This window comes from Haliotis rufescens, unplaced genomic scaffold (genome assembly GCF_023055435.1).
Source record: "Haliotis rufescens isolate VD_foot unplaced genomic scaffold, xgHalRufe1.0.p SCAF_9, whole genome shotgun sequence".
NCBI classification, from domain to species: Eukaryota; Metazoa; Mollusca; class Gastropoda; order Lepetellida; family Haliotidae; genus Haliotis; species Haliotis rufescens.
Genome location: NW_025964383.1, coordinates 28,755,260 through 28,775,766, shown reverse-complemented (window position 1 = coordinate 28,775,766; position 20,507 = coordinate 28,755,260). Strand labels below are relative to the sequence as shown.

General features: G+C 41.8%; 2 protein-coding genes across 2 annotated transcripts; both read left to right on the top strand.

The window, feature by feature from the left end:
- The first annotated feature begins 938 nt into the window (after positions 1-938).
- LOC124130967 (neutral cholesterol ester hydrolase 1-like) lies at positions 939-7,719 on the top strand. The gene is made up of 7 exons (XM_046494020.2): positions 939-1,119; positions 2,802-2,957; positions 3,676-3,786; positions 4,234-4,351; positions 5,854-5,917; positions 6,556-6,677; positions 6,966-7,719. The coding sequence occupies exons 2-7, from the start codon at positions 2,808-2,810 to the stop codon at positions 7,631-7,633; spliced, it is 1,233 nt and encodes a 410-aa protein (XP_046349976.2). The 5' UTR covers positions 939-1,119; positions 2,802-2,807; the 3' UTR covers positions 7,634-7,719.
- Positions 7,720-15,125: 7,406 nt separating this feature from the next.
- LOC125377515 (arylacetamide deacetylase-like) lies at positions 15,126-19,871 on the top strand. The gene is made up of 6 exons (XM_048391148.1): positions 15,126-15,280; positions 15,999-16,109; positions 16,556-16,673; positions 18,062-18,125; positions 18,706-18,827; positions 19,118-19,871. Exons 1-6 carry the CDS (start codon positions 15,131-15,133, stop codon positions 19,783-19,785), a joined length of 1,233 nt encoding a protein of 410 aa, XP_048247105.1. The 5' UTR covers positions 15,126-15,130; the 3' UTR covers positions 19,786-19,871.
- The last annotated feature ends 636 nt before the right edge of the window (positions 19,872-20,507 follow it).

Below are 20,507 nucleotides of genomic sequence, written 5' to 3'. Positions count from 1 at the left end.
GGGGTATTCATGTTATCTGCGGCGTGCCATCTCAGTGTGCTAGTACTATAACAGGGGGCACGGGTGGCGCAGTTGTCTGAGGCGCCGCGATTCGCTGTGCAGAGTTGCGTCCCTTGGGCACGCCAGAAACCTATGATTGTGGGTTCGAATCCCGGTAGGCAGCTGATTAGGTTGATGCATGTCATCGTATCCCAATTGCGTGGATCGATGCTCATGATGTCAATCACTGGCCTGTGTAGTCCAGACTTTATTATTTATAGACCAGCGTCATATAGCTGGTGTATTGCAATCAATATCCTGTCCAAACTATTCCTATTATGATAAAAACCCAAACCCTTTTCAATATTCATAAGAAATCTCTGCCTAAAACAGTCGACTCTACGATTCGTACAATGTCATGATCATGTGTTTATGAATCACTATCAAATAGCAATGATACAGAGGTGTTCGCGAAAAAGTGCGCGAATCCTGACCCACCGGTGGCACTCGTCATAAACACATGCAAAGGCAAGTCAAATGTTCACCTGAAAAAAACACGGGAACGCATGGTCCAGGTCAAAATAGGGAATTGCATTGGACATCTAGTGGATCTTAGGTTGGTGTGCACTATAATATCGGCATTACAATAAACTACGGTTAAAACGAACAAAGGGACCACTGATTTTAGTTCGTAATAACCGTAGTTCGTTATAAGCATATATACAGCATATATACAAGAAATGGCCGGTAAAAAAATAAATAAGTTCGTTATATCCGTGATAAGCGTGTTATAAACCTAGTTTACTGTACTTGTTACCCTACCTGGCTCTCGGCTCTCTCTCTCTCTCTCTCTCTCTCTCTCTCACAGTATTCAGACGCGGTCATCTCCCTAAAGGAGTATACTTCCTATAGACATCGATACATGTGTCCTCCACATCATAAAGTGGTGTTTATTAGTGCACTACACAGGCCAAGATGCATCAGCACGTATCTCCCTAAACGCTGTGATAAAGCCATTGCATTAAAGTAGGTCATTGTATCTCACATCGACATGGACTATGGCCGAAACCTGACCTAGCAAAACACATGTCAAGATCCGGCCTGTACTGAACTGATCACGGGTGTTAAGCGAACCTACAGGTAATTATAACAAGCTTTCTGTTAAGAGTTATTAATTTTTTCAGCAAGGCTGGGTCTCAACCTTAGAAAATAAATACTAATGAGTATTGTTCTTTTCCATATATTGTACGGATGTCTAGAATTTATCAATATATCTGTCATTGATATACTCGGCCACCGTGATCTTGCTGGAATATTGCTAAAAGCGGAGTAAAACAACACTCACTCACACACTTAGGACAACATGGCCTGCTACAAGCAAATGTCTGATACTCTTATCGAGTTTGTTTGCTTTTTTGTTGTTTAACGCCACACTCTGCAATATTCCAGCTATATGACGGCGGTCTGTACATAATCGAGTCTGGACCAGACAATCCAGTGATTGACATCATGAGCATCGACCCACGCAATTGGGGTACGATGACATGCATATCAACCAAGTCGGCGAGCCTGACCACCCTATCCCGTTTGTCGCCTCTTACGACAAGCATGAGTTGCTGAAACCTATTCTTCCCCGGATCTTCACGGGTCTCTTGTTGGGCATTATGTTATGTAATACGTGATAATCATGAGACATATTTTCACAAATTCGATTGTACGATTCCGAGTACAAGTGTATCAACAACATGTGTTTATGAATCACTATTACATTGTAAGCAATGTCTATTTAAACCACAGCGAGGTCGGCACGTTACAGCACTGTCGTGGCGTAGACAGCAATCTTTCAGTTGCACCGCAGCGAGGTCGGCACGTTACAGCACTGTCGTGGCGTAGACAGCAATCTTTCAGTTGCACCGCAGCGAGGTCGGCACGTTACAGCACTGTTGTGGCGTAGTCAGCAATCTTTCAGTTGCACCACAGCAAGGTCGGCACGTTACAACACTGTCGTGGCGCAGTCAGCATTCTCTCAGTTGCACCACAGCGAGGTCGGAACGTTACAGCACTGTCTTGGCGTAGTCAGCAATCTTTCAGTTGCACCACAGCGAGGTCGGCACGTTACAACACTGTCGTGGCGTAGTCAGCAATCTTTCAGTTGCACCACAGCGAGGTCGGAACGTTACAGCACTGTCGTGGCGTAGTCAGCAATCTTTCAGTTGCACCACAGCGAGGTCGGAACGTTACAGCACTGTGGTGGCGTAGTCAGCAATCTTTCAGTTGCACCGCATAGAGGTCGACACGTTACAGCACTGTCGTGGCGTAGACCGCAATCTTTCAGTTGCACCACAGCAAGGTCGGCACGTTACAACACTGTCTTGGCGTAGTCAGCAATCTTTCAGTTGCACCACAGCGAGGTCGACACATTACAGCACTGTCGTGGCGCAGTCAACAATCTTTCAGTTGCACCACAGCGAGGTCGGCACATTACAGCGCTAGGTTAGCGCAGTCAACAATGTTTCAAAACAATAATAAAATTATTCACGAAACGTTACGTTACGTTGAAGTTTCAGACAGACAGCTAGATATTAGAAATACGACACCATTCACGATAGTTTTTTATCATATAAATCCTCGAAATATGGACCCTCACAATCGGGGCATAGATTTTTTTAAACACAAACAGTAACAAGACTATGTCGCTCGGCCTACCTGTAAGTAATTACATTATTGGTACTCCTTTAAGCAAGTCTAGTGAGTTCAAATTAAGGTATCACCGAAAGGAACCCAAGGACCAGCTCTTAGCTCTGCTTTACTATCTGTTACAGGCGACAATGTTTTGCTGTAACCTCCCTTGCCTCGTGGGTGCTGCAGTCGTCTTTGCGGGCCTTTCGTATGTCGCGTACATACCGTTGATGGAGGGTATTGTGGACACGTATCAAGCGAGGATGATCTCCACATTTGCAAGAGTTGTTAGAATAACGGTATGTTGATTGAGATTTGGTTTGTCCTACTTTTAATTCCTGTAACTGCTTCTAAGACGTGTAAGTGTTGTTTGCATGTTGTCTGTCATAGGCGAAGCTAAAGGGAGTTGGTGCGATTTCAAGCTGTTTCCACATTTAACATCGATCACTCACTCACTCACTCACTCAGGGGTTGATAGCACGATTGTTATTATGACGATTACAACACGTCACAATTTGAGTCGGAATGTCTCGTGCTGTTTCATGTTTTTCATATCTTTCAATCCTAAAATATATGACGTAATATTGACAAATGTGACCCGTGAAGATTCCGGGGTAGAATAGGTCTTCAGCAACCCATGCTTGCCGTCAAAGGTGACTATGCTCGTCGTAAAAGGCGACTAATGGGATCGGGTGGTCAGGCTCGCTGACTTGGTTGATGCATGCCATCGATCCCAAATGCGTGGATCGATGCTCATGATATCAATCACTGGATTGTCTGGTCCAGAATCGATTATTTACAGACCGCCGTCATATAGATGGAATATTGCTGAGTGCGGCGTTAAACAACAAACCAACCAACCAACCACAAGTTATCATATCCATTCTAAGACATTAAACGGATTCAGGATGCCAGTATTGAATACGGTTATAGTTTGCTCCATATAACTATGCACATTCATTTCACCTTGTTGAGCCAGTCGTTGGCATTAAACCTTTCATGAACATTTCTGTGAAGGGAGGCGTGGCAGGAGGTCTTGGTGTGGAGAGGCCGGATAACGTGGCGAGAATGCTTACTAGTCTCATCCTCTCAGACAAAATCCCACCTCCCGAGACAGATCAACTAAAGGTAACACACATCGGATTACACAGCACGTAAGATCTAGCTGCCATGTAAGGATATGGGGTTAATATGTGCCCCTAGTACCCGGTGGTAGTGTCCCAGCTTGTGTCCCCTTCACGCATTTAGTCAATGGACAGTAAACTACGGTTATAACGAACTCATATTGGCCACTAATTCTAGTTCGTTATAAGCGTAGTTCGTTATAACCATACATACAGAATATATACAAATAATGGCCGCGACCAATAAATAAGTTCGTAATATCAGTCAGTTCGTTATAAGCGTAGTTCGTTATTACCACATATACAGATTATATACAGTCAAGGGCCGCGACCAAGAAATAAGTTCGTAATATCAGTCAGTTCGTTATAAGCGTGTTCGTTATAAACGCATTTTACTGTATAGCTGCCCCTGTGAAGTTTTTAATGTCATGTTGTATGCATCTTCACACAGGTGGAAGACTACACGTTTGATGGTGTACCGGTAAGGCTGTATCGTCCAACAAGTGCAGCAAACCCATCGCCATCCGTGATATATATTCATGGTGGGGGCTGGACCATCCTAAACGTAGGTACGAAAACAAAAAGTCCAATAACATACATTATAGGCTGTACCGATTGAACTGGAGCCTACAAGGTGAGCGCATGGACTATTTAGGCTACCTTTCACTTTCGGTTTTTTTTTCCATCTTTGTTCCACTGATATTTTTCTCGATCGACTCTAGCTGTTATTTTGGAACCGACACCCTGGTCAGAATTTCTTTTCCCTGTGTTATGGCGAGTGTTTCCCCTGTGTTATGGCGAGTGTTTCCCCTGTGTTATGGCGAGTGATTCCCTGTGTTATGGCGAGTGTTTCCCCTGTGTTATGGCGAGTGTTTCCCCTGTGTTATGGCGAGTGTTTTCCCTGTGTTATGGCGAGTGTTTCCCCTGTGTTATGGCGAGTGTTTCCCCTGTGTTATGGCGAGTGTTTCCCCTTTGTTATGACGAGGGTTTTCCCTGTGTTATGGCGAGTGTTTCCCCTGTCTTATGGCGAGTGTTTCCCCTGTATTATGGCGAGTGTCTCCCCTGTGTTATGGCGAGTGTTTCCCCTGTGTTATGGCGAGTGTTTTCCCTGTGTTATGGCGAGTGTTTTCCCTGTGTTATGGCGAGTGTTTCCCCTTTGTTATGGCGAGTGTTTCCCCTGTGTTATGGGGAGTGTTTTCCCTGTGTTATGGCGAGTGTTTCCCCTGTGTTATGGCGAGTCTTTCCCCTGTCTTATGGCGAGTGTTTTCCCTGTGTTATGGCGAATGTTTTCCCTGTGTTATGGCGATTGTTTTCCCTGTGTTATGGCGAATGTTTTCCCTGTCTTATGGCGAGTGTTTCCCCTGTGTTATGGCGAATGTTTTCCCTGTGTTATTGCGAGTATTTTCCCTGTGTTATGGCGAGTGTTTCCCCTGTATTATGGCGAGTGTTGTCGATGCGATAAACCAGTCTGATAAACTTGGTATCACGATCCGATGAATATGCAAATGAAGAACTACTTTAAAGCTCCAAAACATCGTTGCAATGTCTCCTTCATCAGTAAACTATTGACTCACGTTCAATTTATTTTGAGATAAGTGTCGCCGTGTTTATATAGTCCAATATGGCTGCATGGCACGTGGCATTACTTGATAAATTAGGCGGTTCACCCAATCACTGTATTCATGCGCGGTTTCTAAAGCTGCATCATGAAGTATATCAGGAATAAAAGCCAAAGAATCGCATAATACAGTTTTATTCCCAAAATACGGTGATATGAAAATACATTCGGCTAATAAGCTGTATATGCCGAACAATGATAATTCAGCTGAATCCATGTCTGTACGCTGAGTCATTAAAACTTTGAAACAACAAAATTTCACTTTGTAACAGGAAATAATAATTATAAAATCAAATAAAGAAAGTGTGTCTCAATAGTTCATAATGCTAATTCGTATTCAATTGTAAATATAGAACTGTGGAAGTAATTGATGATTCAGAAGAATGAAAATGCTTGTAACAAATAGAAATACAGATCACTTACATTGTTTAAGCTTGTGCCTTTATCTTTCAGACAGCTACGATGATACAGTATCAGACTTAACAGTAACATCTGGCTATGTCTTTGTTTCCATTGAGTGAGTACGTCATGGGTATTAGACGCTGTGGACTGACTGATTCAATCATAATGACATTAACTCCATAGCCAGGAAATATGGGATACAATGACACAATGCCAGCAAAAACAACAGCAACATCAAGTTTTGAACGTGAAGTATTTCAAACTTCACATTTTACCTCCCGAGATCAGCATACAGATTCTCTCTCTCTCTCTCGTGTTATAAGCGTGTTATAAACCTAGTTTACTGTACTTGTTACCCTGCCTGGCTCTCTCTCTCTCTCTCTCTCTCTCTCTCTCTCTCTCTCTCTCTCTCTCTCTCTCTCTCTCTCTCTCGATAAGCATACAGACTCTCTCTCTCTCTCTCTCTCTCTCTCACAGTATTCAGACGCGGTCTTCTCCCTAAAGGAGTATACTGCTATAAATTCTATTGAGCGTGTGTGAGGGACCTGGCATCAATAAGAGACTTCGATTTGATTTTGAATCATGCATATAAGAAGTTTGTAAATTGTGAGTAAAAATGTAGGGTAATAATGTATGCCTAACCTCATCATCCATTTCTCTGACATCACAAAATGACTGTATTACAACAGCATTATTGCTAAATATTTCTATGTTTGCATGCCGAAGTCATCACCATTTTGTGAATCCTTACAGGTATCCGCTAGCCCCTGAAAATCCGTTCCCTAAACCGTTCGAGGCATGTCTAAAAGCAGCCCTTCACGTGTTGGCCCACGCAGGGACATATGGTCTAGATGCAGAGAACATAGCTATTGCAGGTAAGGGACGGTTTAATCGTCGATTGTTGGAAATCACACTTTGATTATGCGAGGTCACAACAAGTAATAAAGATCAATTATGAAGATTTCGATTGGCCAATTACTGCTTATTGTGCCTAATATTTGTTATAAAGAGCGATGTTAAAAGAAGAACACCGAGCTGTACAAGCATTGTGTGGTTCCACGCACTGACTGCCTAAATCAACTCTTCATATGTATTTACACCTTGGACCCAAGTTCAAGAGATGTGTGACCGTTTCTCTCATCCATTCACGTTTAACTTCACAGGGGACAGCTCGGGTGGTAATCTCGCAGCTGCAGTAGCTCTGAAGCTATCTGAGGTGAAAGACATCCCCAAACTCAGGTTCCAGTGGCTCATCTACCCGGCGCTCCAAGCGTTCAGTTTCAAAACCCCATCTTACGTTTCAAACGAGGAGGCCTCTCCCTACTTCCTCCAATGCGAGACAATGACACGTTATTGGTGCAACTACATGGGCATTAACACACCAACCATGATAGAAGCTTTCAGTACCAACAACCACACTTCTAGGAAGCTGAAACAATCGATCTATGCTTCATATGTTAGTTCCAAGCTGCTGCCAACGGCATATCACGGCGATAACTTAGAACCAACCAATATAGATCATGGCGATGATAACATCTCCAATCAAATTGAGAACATTATTTTGAATCCTTATTTTGCTCCCTTGATGGCTCCGGATCTTAGTGGAGTGGCTCCAGCGTTTGTGGTCACAGCTGAGTTTGATGTTCTGAGGGATGATGGTCTGATGTATGCTCAGAGGATGAAGGACGCCAGTGTGGACGTGGTTGTCTACAACTCCCCGGGGTCTATACATGGCTTCTTGTATTTTTTTGTTGGTCTTATTCCCAAGTATGCTGACACTGATCACACAGTCGACATGTTTGTAAAGTATGCAATGAAACAATTCAAATGAATTTTAACTGTTGATCTACATGTATGCTTATATGTATTTCTTTTTCTAACAATAAAGAAAATAATCTTAGTTCAATTTCTAATAAACCGAAGTTCATGTTTGATCTTTACCCTGATGACAACAGAGATTGTTTCAGAATTCCACACAAATATAATAAATAAAACACTCATATTGTATTTCGTTAGTTGAAGGTAAGGACGACCAATAACAATATATGTATATTTGTATATTTGTACGAGGTGATTGACTAACTTAATCTTTTACACCACAGTCCTCTCAGTAGTTTAGCTATACGACAGCCTGAGGAATGTGAGCTGTACAAATTAGTGAGCTATTCCAATCAGTGATGACACCAGGTGTTCGCGGAATCACAGTCCTCTCAGTAGTTTAGCTATACGACAGCCTGAGGAATGTGAGCTGTACAAATTAGTGAGCTATTCCAATCAGTGATGACACCAGGTGTTCGCGGAATCACAGTCCTCTCAGTAGTTTAGCTATACGACAGCCTGAGGAATGTGAGCTGTACAAATTAGTGAGCTATTCTGATCAGTGATAACACCGGGTGTTCGCGGAATCACAGTCCTCTCAGTAGTTTAGCTATACGACAGCCTGAGGAATGTGAACTGTACAAATTAGTGAGCTATTCCGATCAGTGATAACACCGGGTGTTCGCGGAATCACAGTCCTCTCAGTAGTTTAGCTATACGACAGCCTGAGGAATGTGAACTGTACAAATTAGTGAGCTATTGCAATCAGTGATGACACCAGGTGTTCGCGGAATCACAGTCCTCTCAGTATTTCAGCTATACGATGGAACATGAGATGTACCAATTAGTGGTTGATAGCTTTAACAGCATAGGCGGCATGACCCTTCCTTATTTCTTGTTGGTTCTACGACCGGTGTATTGAAGACTTCTTCAGCTCTGGATAACCCTAAGGGGCGTTCATTGCCAATAATACATTCTGATCACGTTGTAATTATATCAATCAATAAACAAAGATGCGTTCCTTCAAAATAGCACAGGTAGACTACAACTGAAATTAGCTGTCTTTACTCCAGGGAACTAGTCACTGAGAAGACGGTGACACATTCGTAGTGGTGGTACAATGTACAGGAATAATGTTCTCTCGAAGTAAAATCATAAATCTGATTTTGCATCTTTTAATGTGTCTCTTGTCGTTTTGAAAAGTGTATGAAAAGTGTATGAAAAGTGTATGAAAAGCGTATGAAAAGGGTATGAAAAGTGTATGAAAAGTGTATGAAAAGTGTATGAAAAGCGTATGAAAAGCGTATGAAAAGTGTATGAAAAGTGTATGAAAAGTGTATGAAAAGCGTATGAAAAGTGTATGAAAAGTGTATGAAAAGCGTATGAAAAGTGTATGAAAAGTGTATGAAAAATGTATGAAAAGTGTATGAAAAGCGAATGAAAAGCGTATGAAAAGTGTATGAAAAGTGACTTTTGGAATCAGTGAGTAACAGTGTCAGCGGAACACACCATATAGGATCAAAGCGCACTGTTTGTGTGAACATAGGAAAAAATGATCAAGTTTAACCACTTATTTTTCATCTTCTGCGACTACCATATCGTAATAGTTTGTTTCAGCAGTCCCTCACAGAGCAATAGGACGTCCCATGATAGTCATCTACACATCCATTAGTTCCGACCCCATATCTTCTTCATCGTCAACACACATACGAGATGTCAGTACTTAATCCAGTTAATCACCTGCCTTCAATATTTGAACTGCGGGGCGTGGCTGCGGATGTTTTGATTGGCTGATTGGTGATACGTGAACTGCTCAGAGATTAACAGTTCGTCATAAACGTAACAGTTTCCTTGACGGGACCTCAAAGTGAGTTCGCTATATCCGTTATTTCGTTGTAAGCGTGTTCTTTCTATCCATCAATTGAATATGATAACATTTCTCCAAACGTCCGGGACATATAAAACAACAGTTCGTTATATCCGTCAGTTTGTTATAAGCGCGTGTGTTATAAACGTACCAAATATGCCTCCTTGTAGGACTTTAAGGGGAATTCATTGCCACCCTGGAGAGATATATCCACCACTAGACTTGTTTAGAGTCTTCTTCTTTAACACTATCATGCAAACCGCCAGATTTTAAAGTAGACTTCATGGTAAACACTCGACCGTGTGGTGCAACCAGTAGTGTCTATAATAATACATACACATGTGTTTGAATGTGTCTGAAGATATGTACTTAAACAAGTCAAATTATAGCTAGTTACATAAAATCATAAAGGAGACGACTGAAGACCAAACTACCCAGTGAAGGTTAGGAACATTTTATTCAAAACAACATCAGTTAATGTTGAGCTTTTCTCCAATGGTCCGAAAACGGTTAGTTTTACTTGCAGTTATATCAGTATCAAAAAGAATACAAAAGACAAACATAATTTTATCAGCAAAGTTCAACACTAAGAACGTAGAATGTTTGTAAGTGCTACTGTAACACTTTTTGGTTCAAACACGACAGTGTGGCTTCCCTTGTCCTTTTCTTCCATTTGTGAGTATGTCATGTTAAGACCGGGTGCAAGCGTACACGTCTGGGGGAGTTTGTTTACGTTAATTATTATCAATCGCACGTGTCATAGAAGATACTTGCTCTACCATATGATATGCACTGCAGCCCTCTAAAGCGCCCCATTTCTCTGGAGGGTTTCCCAAACATGGTAATAATACATGTCTCACGTCTGTACGACTTCGGGCTTTCCTTTCACAGTAATAGACTGTGGAATGAAGTACTCATAATAAGACTCACTCGCTCACTTTAATAAACTGTGAAATGAAGTATTTTTCAAAGCAGGACTCACCCAAACTCACTCACTCACCCAAACTCACTCACTCACTCACTCACTCACTCACTCACTCACTCACTCACTCACTCACTCACTCACTCACTCACTCTACAAGACTTCATCACTTTTTCTCCCACAATTTTCCCATCATTGTTTGTTCCTGTGTGCACAGCATACATCGTGAATAGTTATCCCTAAGTAGTGAAAGCAAATATGCCCTTATCCGATGGAACCTATACTTTGTCCGATATGATTTCCTGTGATAAACTCACATTTTACCACTTTCAGTCACAAAACATGCGTTTGATCTATATTACCATAGCTGTATACATAAATATATACAGCAACGATAATATCAGTCATTATTCGCACGCAGTCAAAACCAAAGTCACGCCATGTATCATTGTTGTTTATTTGGGATGACATAGGCCATTGATGTCTGCTATTGACAAAATGTATAAAGGATCAACACAATTACTTCTCTGCCTCTCGATGATTCTAACCCGATAAGTACATAGAAAGTTTCATGATCGAAAAGATGTACGAGGGGCGTTCAGTAAGTTTTGCAACTTAAATATAAGACCAAGTTGCAGAATATCTTTCGCACTTTTATTTTTCAATGTAACCTCCATCTCAACATACAACATACAAAGAACAAAAACGAAACATATTCTTGAAAGCTCAACATCGGTCACGGATTTATTTCAATGTATTTTATTCTGATGTCAATGATCCACGTGTAGTCGAATTTGCAGTTAATCGTCCGTTAGTTCACTCCAAGTGAATAAAAGTAGTGGAAAAGGTATGTGCTGAAAATATCACAGCCGTTATGGTAATGTTTACGGTTTAGAGCTCCGGGTTCTGAAAGGACGGAGGCGTGCCTTATATGTCTGTGATTAAATTTCAAGCGGCAGAAGCGCAGCTATCAGGACCTACAAAAAGGACCAATGATGAGTAGAAAGCAGGCTGCTGTGCCTGCGGATAAACATGCAAAAAATTGTCCTATGTATCATCATGTTTGATATGTAGTGTCAACTGATAGTAGGGTTCAAAATTACACCTTGCAATTGTCCTCCATTTGCGACATTTTATTTTTGTAGTAAAACCTGCAATGGTTATTACTGAGGATAAGTTAAAAAAAAACATCCCAGGTTTTCTTCGAATTAAAACCTCGTTTGCGGTTGTCCTGTTTTTGGCGACAACTTCATCTTCATAGACAGCATCCCACTAGAGGTTTATAAGTAATGACATACCATATCATTCAAGTAACAGGTGTTATGTAATGGAGAAAACACGACTCAGAGGTTTTGGTAGAGAATGTAAAACCTCGGGAGGAGGGATTTCCCGACTCCCGAGGTTTAACATTCTCTACCAAAACCGAGGAGGAGTGTTTAATCCGGCTTAGAAACCGTTAAACGTTTAGAAATACTGTAAATTTAATTGTCTCACATTTAGGGCACTATAACGGGGATTTACTACCTCGCTATTGCCAGGATACACATATAGAAAGAACCCGAACCGTGCACGTGGGATGCATCCGGTAAGAACACGTGGTTGTCTTTCTCAGTTGAGTTCGAGATGTCGAGTGAGGAGGAAGGCGAAGACCTATTTCTGGAAGTAAGCGAGCAGCAGATTTGCGAACAAACTGGTAAGTTTAGTTCAATGTATAGAACCAATATTTTATGATTATCACTGTTTCGAATATTATCTGTGAATAAAATGAAACGCCCTTAACAAGCGTTTAGAAATGATTAATTTTTACTATAAAAATGTATTTTGATGTAGCCATATTTTCTAAAGTGGCCTAATGCTTTATAGGTGTTTAGAAAATACGGTTGTATACTTTGTTGTAATTAACTATAACATTTCTTTAGGGCACCGGAGTAGCGCTGTCCGCATCTACAAACGCACCAGCGACGATCTAAAGTCCAAGGCTTCAGACATTATCGGAAGGAAGATTCCTAAAAAGACGGAGACAGTGTCTTGTGCGCCACCAACTTCAGTGACTGAGACAACTACTTCCGCAACTGAGACAGCTGCTTCTGTAGGTACTTCGGCAGGTACCTCTGTAGACTCATCGACTTAGGCAAGTCTGGAAGGTCTATCCAAAAAAGGGTCTCACTACTTTACATTTAACTTTCATTAAAGGATGTTACTGGCTGTTGTTTTCTGTTGTCTTTGTGCAGAAGTCCGGGTATGTGCCTTTAAGTAAGACCCTGTGATGAAAAATCAGAGTGTATCGGGAATGTATTTTTTTCAGTGGCGAGACCTGGTATGGAGGGTTTTTGTAAAAATGTAAAATCTCTTCCCAGGTTTTACCATTGGCAGAAAACACATCTTTTCATAATGGCGATACCCACATAATAGGTTTCTAAGGATTGGAGAAAACACGCTCACGAGGTTTTGGTAGACAGAGCATGCCCTGGGGAGAAGCCCCCTTGTTTTTTCCCTCTCCCCAGGGCATGCTCTGTCTACCAAAACCGAGGGAAAGTGTTTTTCCATACTTATAAACCGTCTTAATTGATTAAATGTTATAACGAGCATCTATAAATGAGGCGCTTCATTATAGCGCTTCCTTGAAGACATGATATCATAACTTGCACGTGAAATTCGCTGACTTGCCAGGCGGTCAAGAGCACTTGGATGTGTCAACAACAAAACACAACTAAAATACTTACTTTTAAATGAAAGTGAAATCTTCGGTCTCTAAATGTTTGTGTTGCAATATTCCACTTCTTTTAAACTTTTCAAAACGAAAATTCGCAAATTTAAAAGGTGTCTTTTCCTTTACAAGATTTACGACTTTAAACAATCCAACTGTTACATAGAGGTAGTTGTGACCTAACGGCTAGCAGTTACTTCACGTGTAAATTGTTCAGCATTGATAAGCACTTGTTTAAAAGCACGTGTTTTGAAACCTCGCTGTCCTTTCACCAGAGACTCTGAAGTGGAAAGATGAGCGACGACGACTTTCATTTTGTTACCCAGTCTTCATTCACTGTACACATGACATTCAATTTTAATTGAATTAAAATTTTGAATTGCTACGTGTAGTCATTTTTTCAGTTACTTGGTTAAATCTGGGATTTGAGGTTTTACATTCAAAGTAAAACCTCCAGAACGAAAATAAAACCTCATAATAGGTTTTACTTTGAAAGTAAAACCTCTTAATAGGTTTTACTTTGAAAGTAAAACCTCACAATAGGTTTTAATGCCTATAGAAAGAACTCTCTTACTTAATAGAGATCCCAATGAATAGGTTTATAAATTTGGAATAACACTTTCTCAGTAAAGTGCTGATTCTCGTTGGGGGGTTGTGTGTTATTGAATAAACAGTGTGTAAAGTTTTATTGTTGACGTATTTATTTACAAGAATTGACTTCAATATGTTTTCGCTTACGGAGGGATAAACTTCAAAACCGTTGTACGTACTGTTTTTCTTTGAACATTAAATATAGCGCCAAATTCTTCATCATTGCAACTGTCCCGTGCAAGGACAGAGTTTATCTTAGTTGCACCACAGCAAGGTCGGCACGTTACAACACTGTCGTGGCGTAGTCAGCAATCTTTCAGTTGCACCACAGCAAGGTCGGCACGTTACAACACTGTCTTGGCGTAGTCAGCAATCTTTCAGTTGCACCACAGCGAGGTCGGCACGTTACAACACTGTCGTGGCGCAGTCAGCATTCTCTCAGTTGCACCACAGCGAGGTCGGAACGTTACAGCACTGTCTTGGCGTAGTCAGCAATCTTTCAGTTGCACCACAGCGAGGTCGGCACGTTACAACACTGTCGTGGCGTAGTCAGCAATCTTTCAGTTGCACCACAGCGAGGTCGGAACGTTACAGCACTGTCGTGGCGTAGTCAGCAATCTTTCAGTTGCACCACAGCGAGGTCGGCACGTTACAGCACAGTGGTGGCGTAGTCAGCAATCTTTCAGTTGCACCGCATAGAGGTCGACACGTTACAGCACTGTCGTGGCGTAGTCAGCAATCTTTCAGTTGCACCACAGCGAGGTCGGCACGTTACAGCACTGTGGTGGCGTAGTCAGCAATCTTTCAGTTGCACCGCATAGAGGTCGACACGTTACAGCACTGTCGTGGCGTAGACCGCAATCTTTCAGTTGCACCACAGAAAGGTCGGCACGTTACAACACTGTCGTGGCGTAGTCAGCAATCTTTCAGTTGCACCACAGCAAGGTCGGCACGTTACAGCACTGTCTTGGCGTAGTCAGCAATCTTTCAGTTGCACCACAGCGAGGTCGACACATTACAGCACTGTCGTGGCGCAGTCAACAATCTTTCAGTTGCACCACAGCGAGGTCGGCACATTACAGCGCTAGGTTAGCGCAGTCAACAATGTTTCAAAACAATAATAAAATTATTCACGAAACGTTACGTTACGTTGAAGTTTCAGACAGACAGCTAGATATTAGAAATACGACACCATTCACGATAGTTTTTTATCATATAAATCCTCGAAATATGGACCCTCACAATCGGGGCATAGATTTTTTTAAACACAAACAGTAACAAGACTATGTCGCTCGGCCTACCTGTAAGTAATTACATTATTGGTACTCCTTTAAGCAAGTCTAGTGAGTTCAAATTAAGGTATCACCGAAAGGAACCCAAGGACCAGCTCTTAGCTCTGCTTTACTATCTGTTACAGGCGACAATGTTTTGCTGTAACCTCCCTTGCCTCGTGGGTGCTGCAGTCGTCTTTGCGGGCCTTTCGTATGTCGCGTACATACCGTTGATGGAGGGTATTGTGGACACGTATCAAGCGAGGATGATCTCCACATTTGCAAGAGTTGTTAGAATAACGGTATGTTGATTGAGATTTGGTTTGTCCTACTTTTAATTCCTGTAACTGCTTCTAAGACGTGTAAGTGTTGTTTGCATGTTGTCTGTCATAGGCGAAGCTAAAGGGAGTTGGTGCGATTTCAAGCTGTTTCCACATTTAACATCGATCACTCACTCACTCACTCACTCAGGGGTTGATAGCACGATTGTTATTATGACGATTACAACACGTCACAATTTGAGTCGGAATGTCTCGTGCTGTTTCATGTTTTTCATATCTTTCAATCCTAAAATATATGACGTAATATTGACAAATGTGACCCGTGAAGATTCCGGGGTAGAATAGGTCTTCAGCAAACCATGCTTGCCGTCAAAGGTGACTATGCTCGTCGTAAAAGGCGACTAATGGGATCGGGTGGTCAGGCTCGCTGACTTGGTTGATGCATGCCATCGATCCCAAATGCGTGGATCGATGCTCATGATATCAATCACTGGATTGTCTGGTCCAGAATCGATTATTTACAGACCGCCGTCATATAGATGGAATATTGCTGAGTGCGGCGTTAAACAACAAACCAACCAACCAACCACAAGTTATCATATCCATTCTAAGACATTAAACGGATTCAGGATGCCAGTATTGAATACGGTTATAGTTTGCTCCATATAACTATGCACATTCATTTCACCTTGTTGAGCCAGTCGTTGGCATTAAACCTTTCATGAACATTTCTGTGAAGGGAGGCGTGGCAGGAGGTCTTGGTGTGGAGAGGCCGGATAACGTGGCGAGAATGCTTACTAGTCTCATCCTCTCAGACAAAATCCCACCTCCCGAGACAGATCAACTAAAGGTAACACACATCGGATTACACAGCACGTAAGATCTAGCTGCCATGTAAGGATATGGGGTTACGATGTGCCCCTAGTACCCGGTGGTAGTGTCCCAGCTTGTGTCCCCTTTACGCATTTGGTCAATGGACAGTAAACTACGGTTATAACGAACTCATATGGGCCACTAATTCTAGTTCGTTATAAGCGTAGTTCGTTATAACCATACATACAGAATATATACAAATAATGGCCGCGACCAATAAATAAGTTCGTAATATCAGTCAGTTCGTTATAAGCGTAGTTCGTTATTACCACATATACAGATTATATACAGTCAAGGGCCGCGACCAAGAAATAAGTTCGTAATATCAGTCAGTTCGTTATAAGCGTGTTCGTTATAAACGCATTTTGCTGTATAGCTGCCCCTGTGAAGTTTTAATGTCATGTTGTATGCATCTTCACACAGGTGGAAGACTACACGTTTGATGGTGTACCGGTAAGACTGTATCGTCCAACAAGTGCAGCAAACCCATCGCCATCCGTGATATATATTCATGGTGGGGGCTGGACCATCCTAAACGTAGGTACGAAAACAAAAAGTCCAATAACATACATTATAGGCTGTACCGATTGAACTGGAGCCTACAAGAAGGTGAGCGCATGGACTATTTAGGCTACCTTTCACTTTCGGGTTTTTTTTCCATCTTTGTTCCACTGATATTTTTCTCGATCGACTCCAGCTGTTATTTTGGAACTGACACCCTGGTAAGAATTTCTTTTCCCTGTGTTATGGCGAGTGTTTCCCCTGTGTTATGGCGAGTGTTTCCCTGTGTTATGGCCAGTGTTTTCCCTGTGTTATGGCGAGTGTTTCCCCTGCGTTATGGCGAGTGTTTCCCCTGTGTTATGGCGAGTGTTTTCCCACTGTGTTATGGCGAGTGTTTCCCCTGTGTTATGGCGAGTGTTTCCCCTGTGTTATGGCGAGTCTTTCCCCTGTCTTATGGCGGGTGTTTCCCCTGCGTTATGGCGAGTGTTTCCCCTGTGTTATGGCGAGTGTTTCCCCTGTGTTATGGCGAGTGTTTCCCCTGTGTTATGGCGGGTGTTTCCCCTGTGTTATGGCGAGTGTTTCCCCTGTGTTATGGCGAGTGTTTTCCCTGTGTTATGGCGAGTGTTTTCCCTGTGTTATGGCGAGTGTTTTCCCTGTGTTATGGCGAGTGTTTCCCCTGTGTTATGGCGAGTGTTTCCCCTGCGTTATGGAGAGTGTTTTCCCTGTGTTATGGCGAGTGTTTTCCCTGTGTTATTGCGAGTGTTTTCCCTGTGTTATTGCGAGTGTTTCCCCTGTATTATGGCGAGTGTTGTCGATGCGATAAACCAGTCTGATAAACTTGGTATCACGATCCGATGAATATGCAAATGAAGAACTACTTTCAAGCTCCAAAACATCGTTGCAATGTCTCCTTCATCAGTAAACTATTGACTTATCATCTTATTTTGAGATAAGTGCCGCCGTGTTTATATAGTCCAATGTGGCTGCATGGCACGTGGCATTACTTGATAAATTAGGCGGTTCACCCAATCACTGTATTCATGCGCGGTTTCCAAAGCTTCATCATTAAGTATATCAGGAATAAAAGCCAAAGAATCGTATAATACAGTTTTATTTCCAAAATACGGTGATATTAAAATACATTCGGCTAATAAGCTGTATATGCCGAACAATGATAATTCAGCTGAATCCATGTCTGTACGCTGAGTCATTAAAACTTTGAAACAACAAAATTTCACTTTGTAACAGGAAATAATAATTATAAAATCAAATAAAGAAAGTGTGTCTCAATAGTTCATAATGCTAATTCGTATTCAATTGTAAATATAGAACTGTGGAAGTAATTGATGATTCAGAAGAATGAAAGTGCATGTAAAAATAGAAATACAGATCTGTTACATTGTGTCAGCTTGTGCCTTTATCTTTCAGACAGCTACGATGATACAGTATCAGACTTAACAGTAACATCTGGCTATGTCTTTGTTTCCATTGAGTGAGTACGTCATGGGTATTAGACGCTGTAGACTGACTGATTCAATCATAATGACATTAACTCCATAGCCAGGAAATATGGGATACAATGACACAATGCCAGCAAAAACAACGGCAACATCAAGTTTTGAACGTGAAGTATTTCAAACTTCACATTTTACCTCCCGAGATAAGCATACAGATTCTCTCTCTCTCTCTCTCTCTCTCTCTCTCTCTCTCTCTCTCTCTCTCTCTCTCTCTCCTCTCTCTCTCTCTCTCTCTCGATAAGCATACAGACTCTCTCTCTCTCTCTCTCTCTCTCTCACAGTATTCAGACGCGGTCATCTCCCTAAAGGAGTATACTGCTATATCATATTGAGCGTGTGTGAGGGACCTGGCATCAATAAGAGACTTCGATTTGATTTTGAATCATGCATATAAGAAGTTTGTAAATTGTGAGTAAAAATGTAGGATAATAATGTATGCCTAACCTCATCATCCATTTCTCTGACATCACAAAATGACTGTATTACAACAGCATTATTGCTAAATATTTCTATGTTTGCATGCAGAAGTCATCACCATTTTGTGAATCCTTACAGGTATCCGCTAGCCCCTGAAAATCCGTTCCCTAAACCGTTCGAGGCATGTCTAAAAGCAGCCCGTCACGTGTTGTCACACGCAGGGACATATGGTCTAGATGCAGAGAACATAGCTATTGCAGGTAAGGGACGGTGTTTAATCGTCGATTGTTGGAAATCACACTTTGGTTATGCGAGGTCACAACAAGTAGTAAAGATCAATTATGAAGATTTCGATTGGCCAATTACTGCTTATTGTGCCTAATATTTGTTATAAAGAGCGATGTTAAAAGAAGAACACCGAGCTGTACAAGCATTGTGTGGTTCCACGCACTGACTGCCTAAATCAACTCTTCATATGTATTTACACCTTGGACCCAAGTTCAAGAGATGTGTGACCGTTTCTCTCATCCATTCACGTTTAACTTCACAGGGGACAGCTCGGGTGGTAATCTCGCAGCTGCAGTAGCTCTGAAGCTATCTGAGGTGAAAGACATCCCCAAACTCAGGTTCCAGTGGCTCATCTACCCGGCGCTCCAAGCGTTCAGTTTCAAAACCCCATCTTACGTTTCAAACGAGGAGGCCTCTCCCTACTTCCTCCAATGCGAGACAATGACACGTTATTGGTGCAACTACATGGGCATTAACACACCAACCATGATAGAAGCTTTCAGTACCAACAACCACACTTCTAGGAAGCTGAAACAATCGATCTATGCTTCATATGTTAGTTCCAAGCTGCTGCCAACGAAATATCACGGCGATAGCTCAAAACAGACTAATATAGATCATGGCGATGATCACATCTCTAATCAAATTGAGAAGATTATTTTGAATCCTTATTTTGCTCCTTTGATGGCTCCGGATCTTAGTGGAGTGGCTCCAGCGTTTGTGGTCACAGCTGAGTTTGATGTTCTGAGGGATGATGGTCTGATGTATGCTCAGAGGATGAAGGATGCCAGTGTGGACGTGGTTGTCTACAACTCCCCGGGGTCTATACATGGCTTCTTGTATTTTGTTGTTGGTCTTATTCCCAAGTATGCTGACACTGATCACACAGTCGACATGTTTGTAAAGTATGCAATGAAACAATTCAAATGAATTTTAACTGTTGATCTACATGTATGCTTATATGTATTTCTTTTTCTAACAATAAAGAAAATAATCTTAGTTCAATTTCTAATAAACCGAAGTTCATGTTTGATCTTTGCCCTGATGACAACAGAGATTGTTTCAGAATTCCACACAAATATAATAAATAAAACACTCATATTGTATTTCGTTAGTTGAAGGTAAGGACGACCAATAACAATATATGTATATTTGTATATTTGTACGAGGTGACTAACTTAATCTTTTACACCACAGTCCTCTCAGTATTTTAGCTATACGACAGCCTGAGGAATGTGAGCTGTACAATTTAGTGAGCTATTCCAATCAGTGATGACACCAGGTGTTCGCGGAATCACAGTCCTCTCCGTAGTTTAGCTATACGACAGCCTGAGGAATGTGAGCTGTACAAATTAGTGAGCTATTCCAATCAGTGATGACACCAGGTGTTCGCGGAATCACAGTCCTCTCAGTAGTTTAGCTATACGACAGCCTGAGGAATGTGAGCTGTACAAATTAGTGAGCTATTCCGATCAGTGATAACACCGGGTGTTCGCGGAATCACAGTCCTCTCAGTAGTTTAGCTATACGACAGCCTGAGGAATGTGAACTGTACAAATTAGTGAGCTATTCCAATCAGTGATAACACCGGGTGTTCGCGGAATCACAGTCCTCTCAGTAGTTTAGCTATACGACAGCCTGAGGAATGTGAA

Coding starts and splice junctions, on each gene's coding strand:
- LOC124130967 (XM_046494020.2), top strand. CDS start 2,808: ATGTTTTGCTGTAACCTCCCTTGCCTCGTGGGTGCTGCAGTCGTCTTT. Junction 2,958..3,675: donor CAAGAGTTGTTAGAATAACG/GTATGTTGATTG, acceptor ATTTCTGTGAAG/GGAGGCGTGGCAGGAGGTCT. Junction 5,918..6,555: donor TATGTCTTTGTTTCCATTGA/GTGAGTACGTCA, acceptor GAATCCTTACAG/GTATCCGCTAGCCCCTGAAA.
- LOC125377515 (XM_048391148.1), top strand. CDS start 15,131: ATGTTTTGCTGTAACCTCCCTTGCCTCGTGGGTGCTGCAGTCGTCTTT. Junction 16,110..16,555: donor CCGAGACAGATCAACTAAAG/GTAACACACATC, acceptor ATCTTCACACAG/GTGGAAGACTACACGTTTGA. Junction 18,828..19,117: donor AGAGAACATAGCTATTGCAG/GTAAGGGACGGT, acceptor TTAACTTCACAG/GGGACAGCTCGGGTGGTAAT.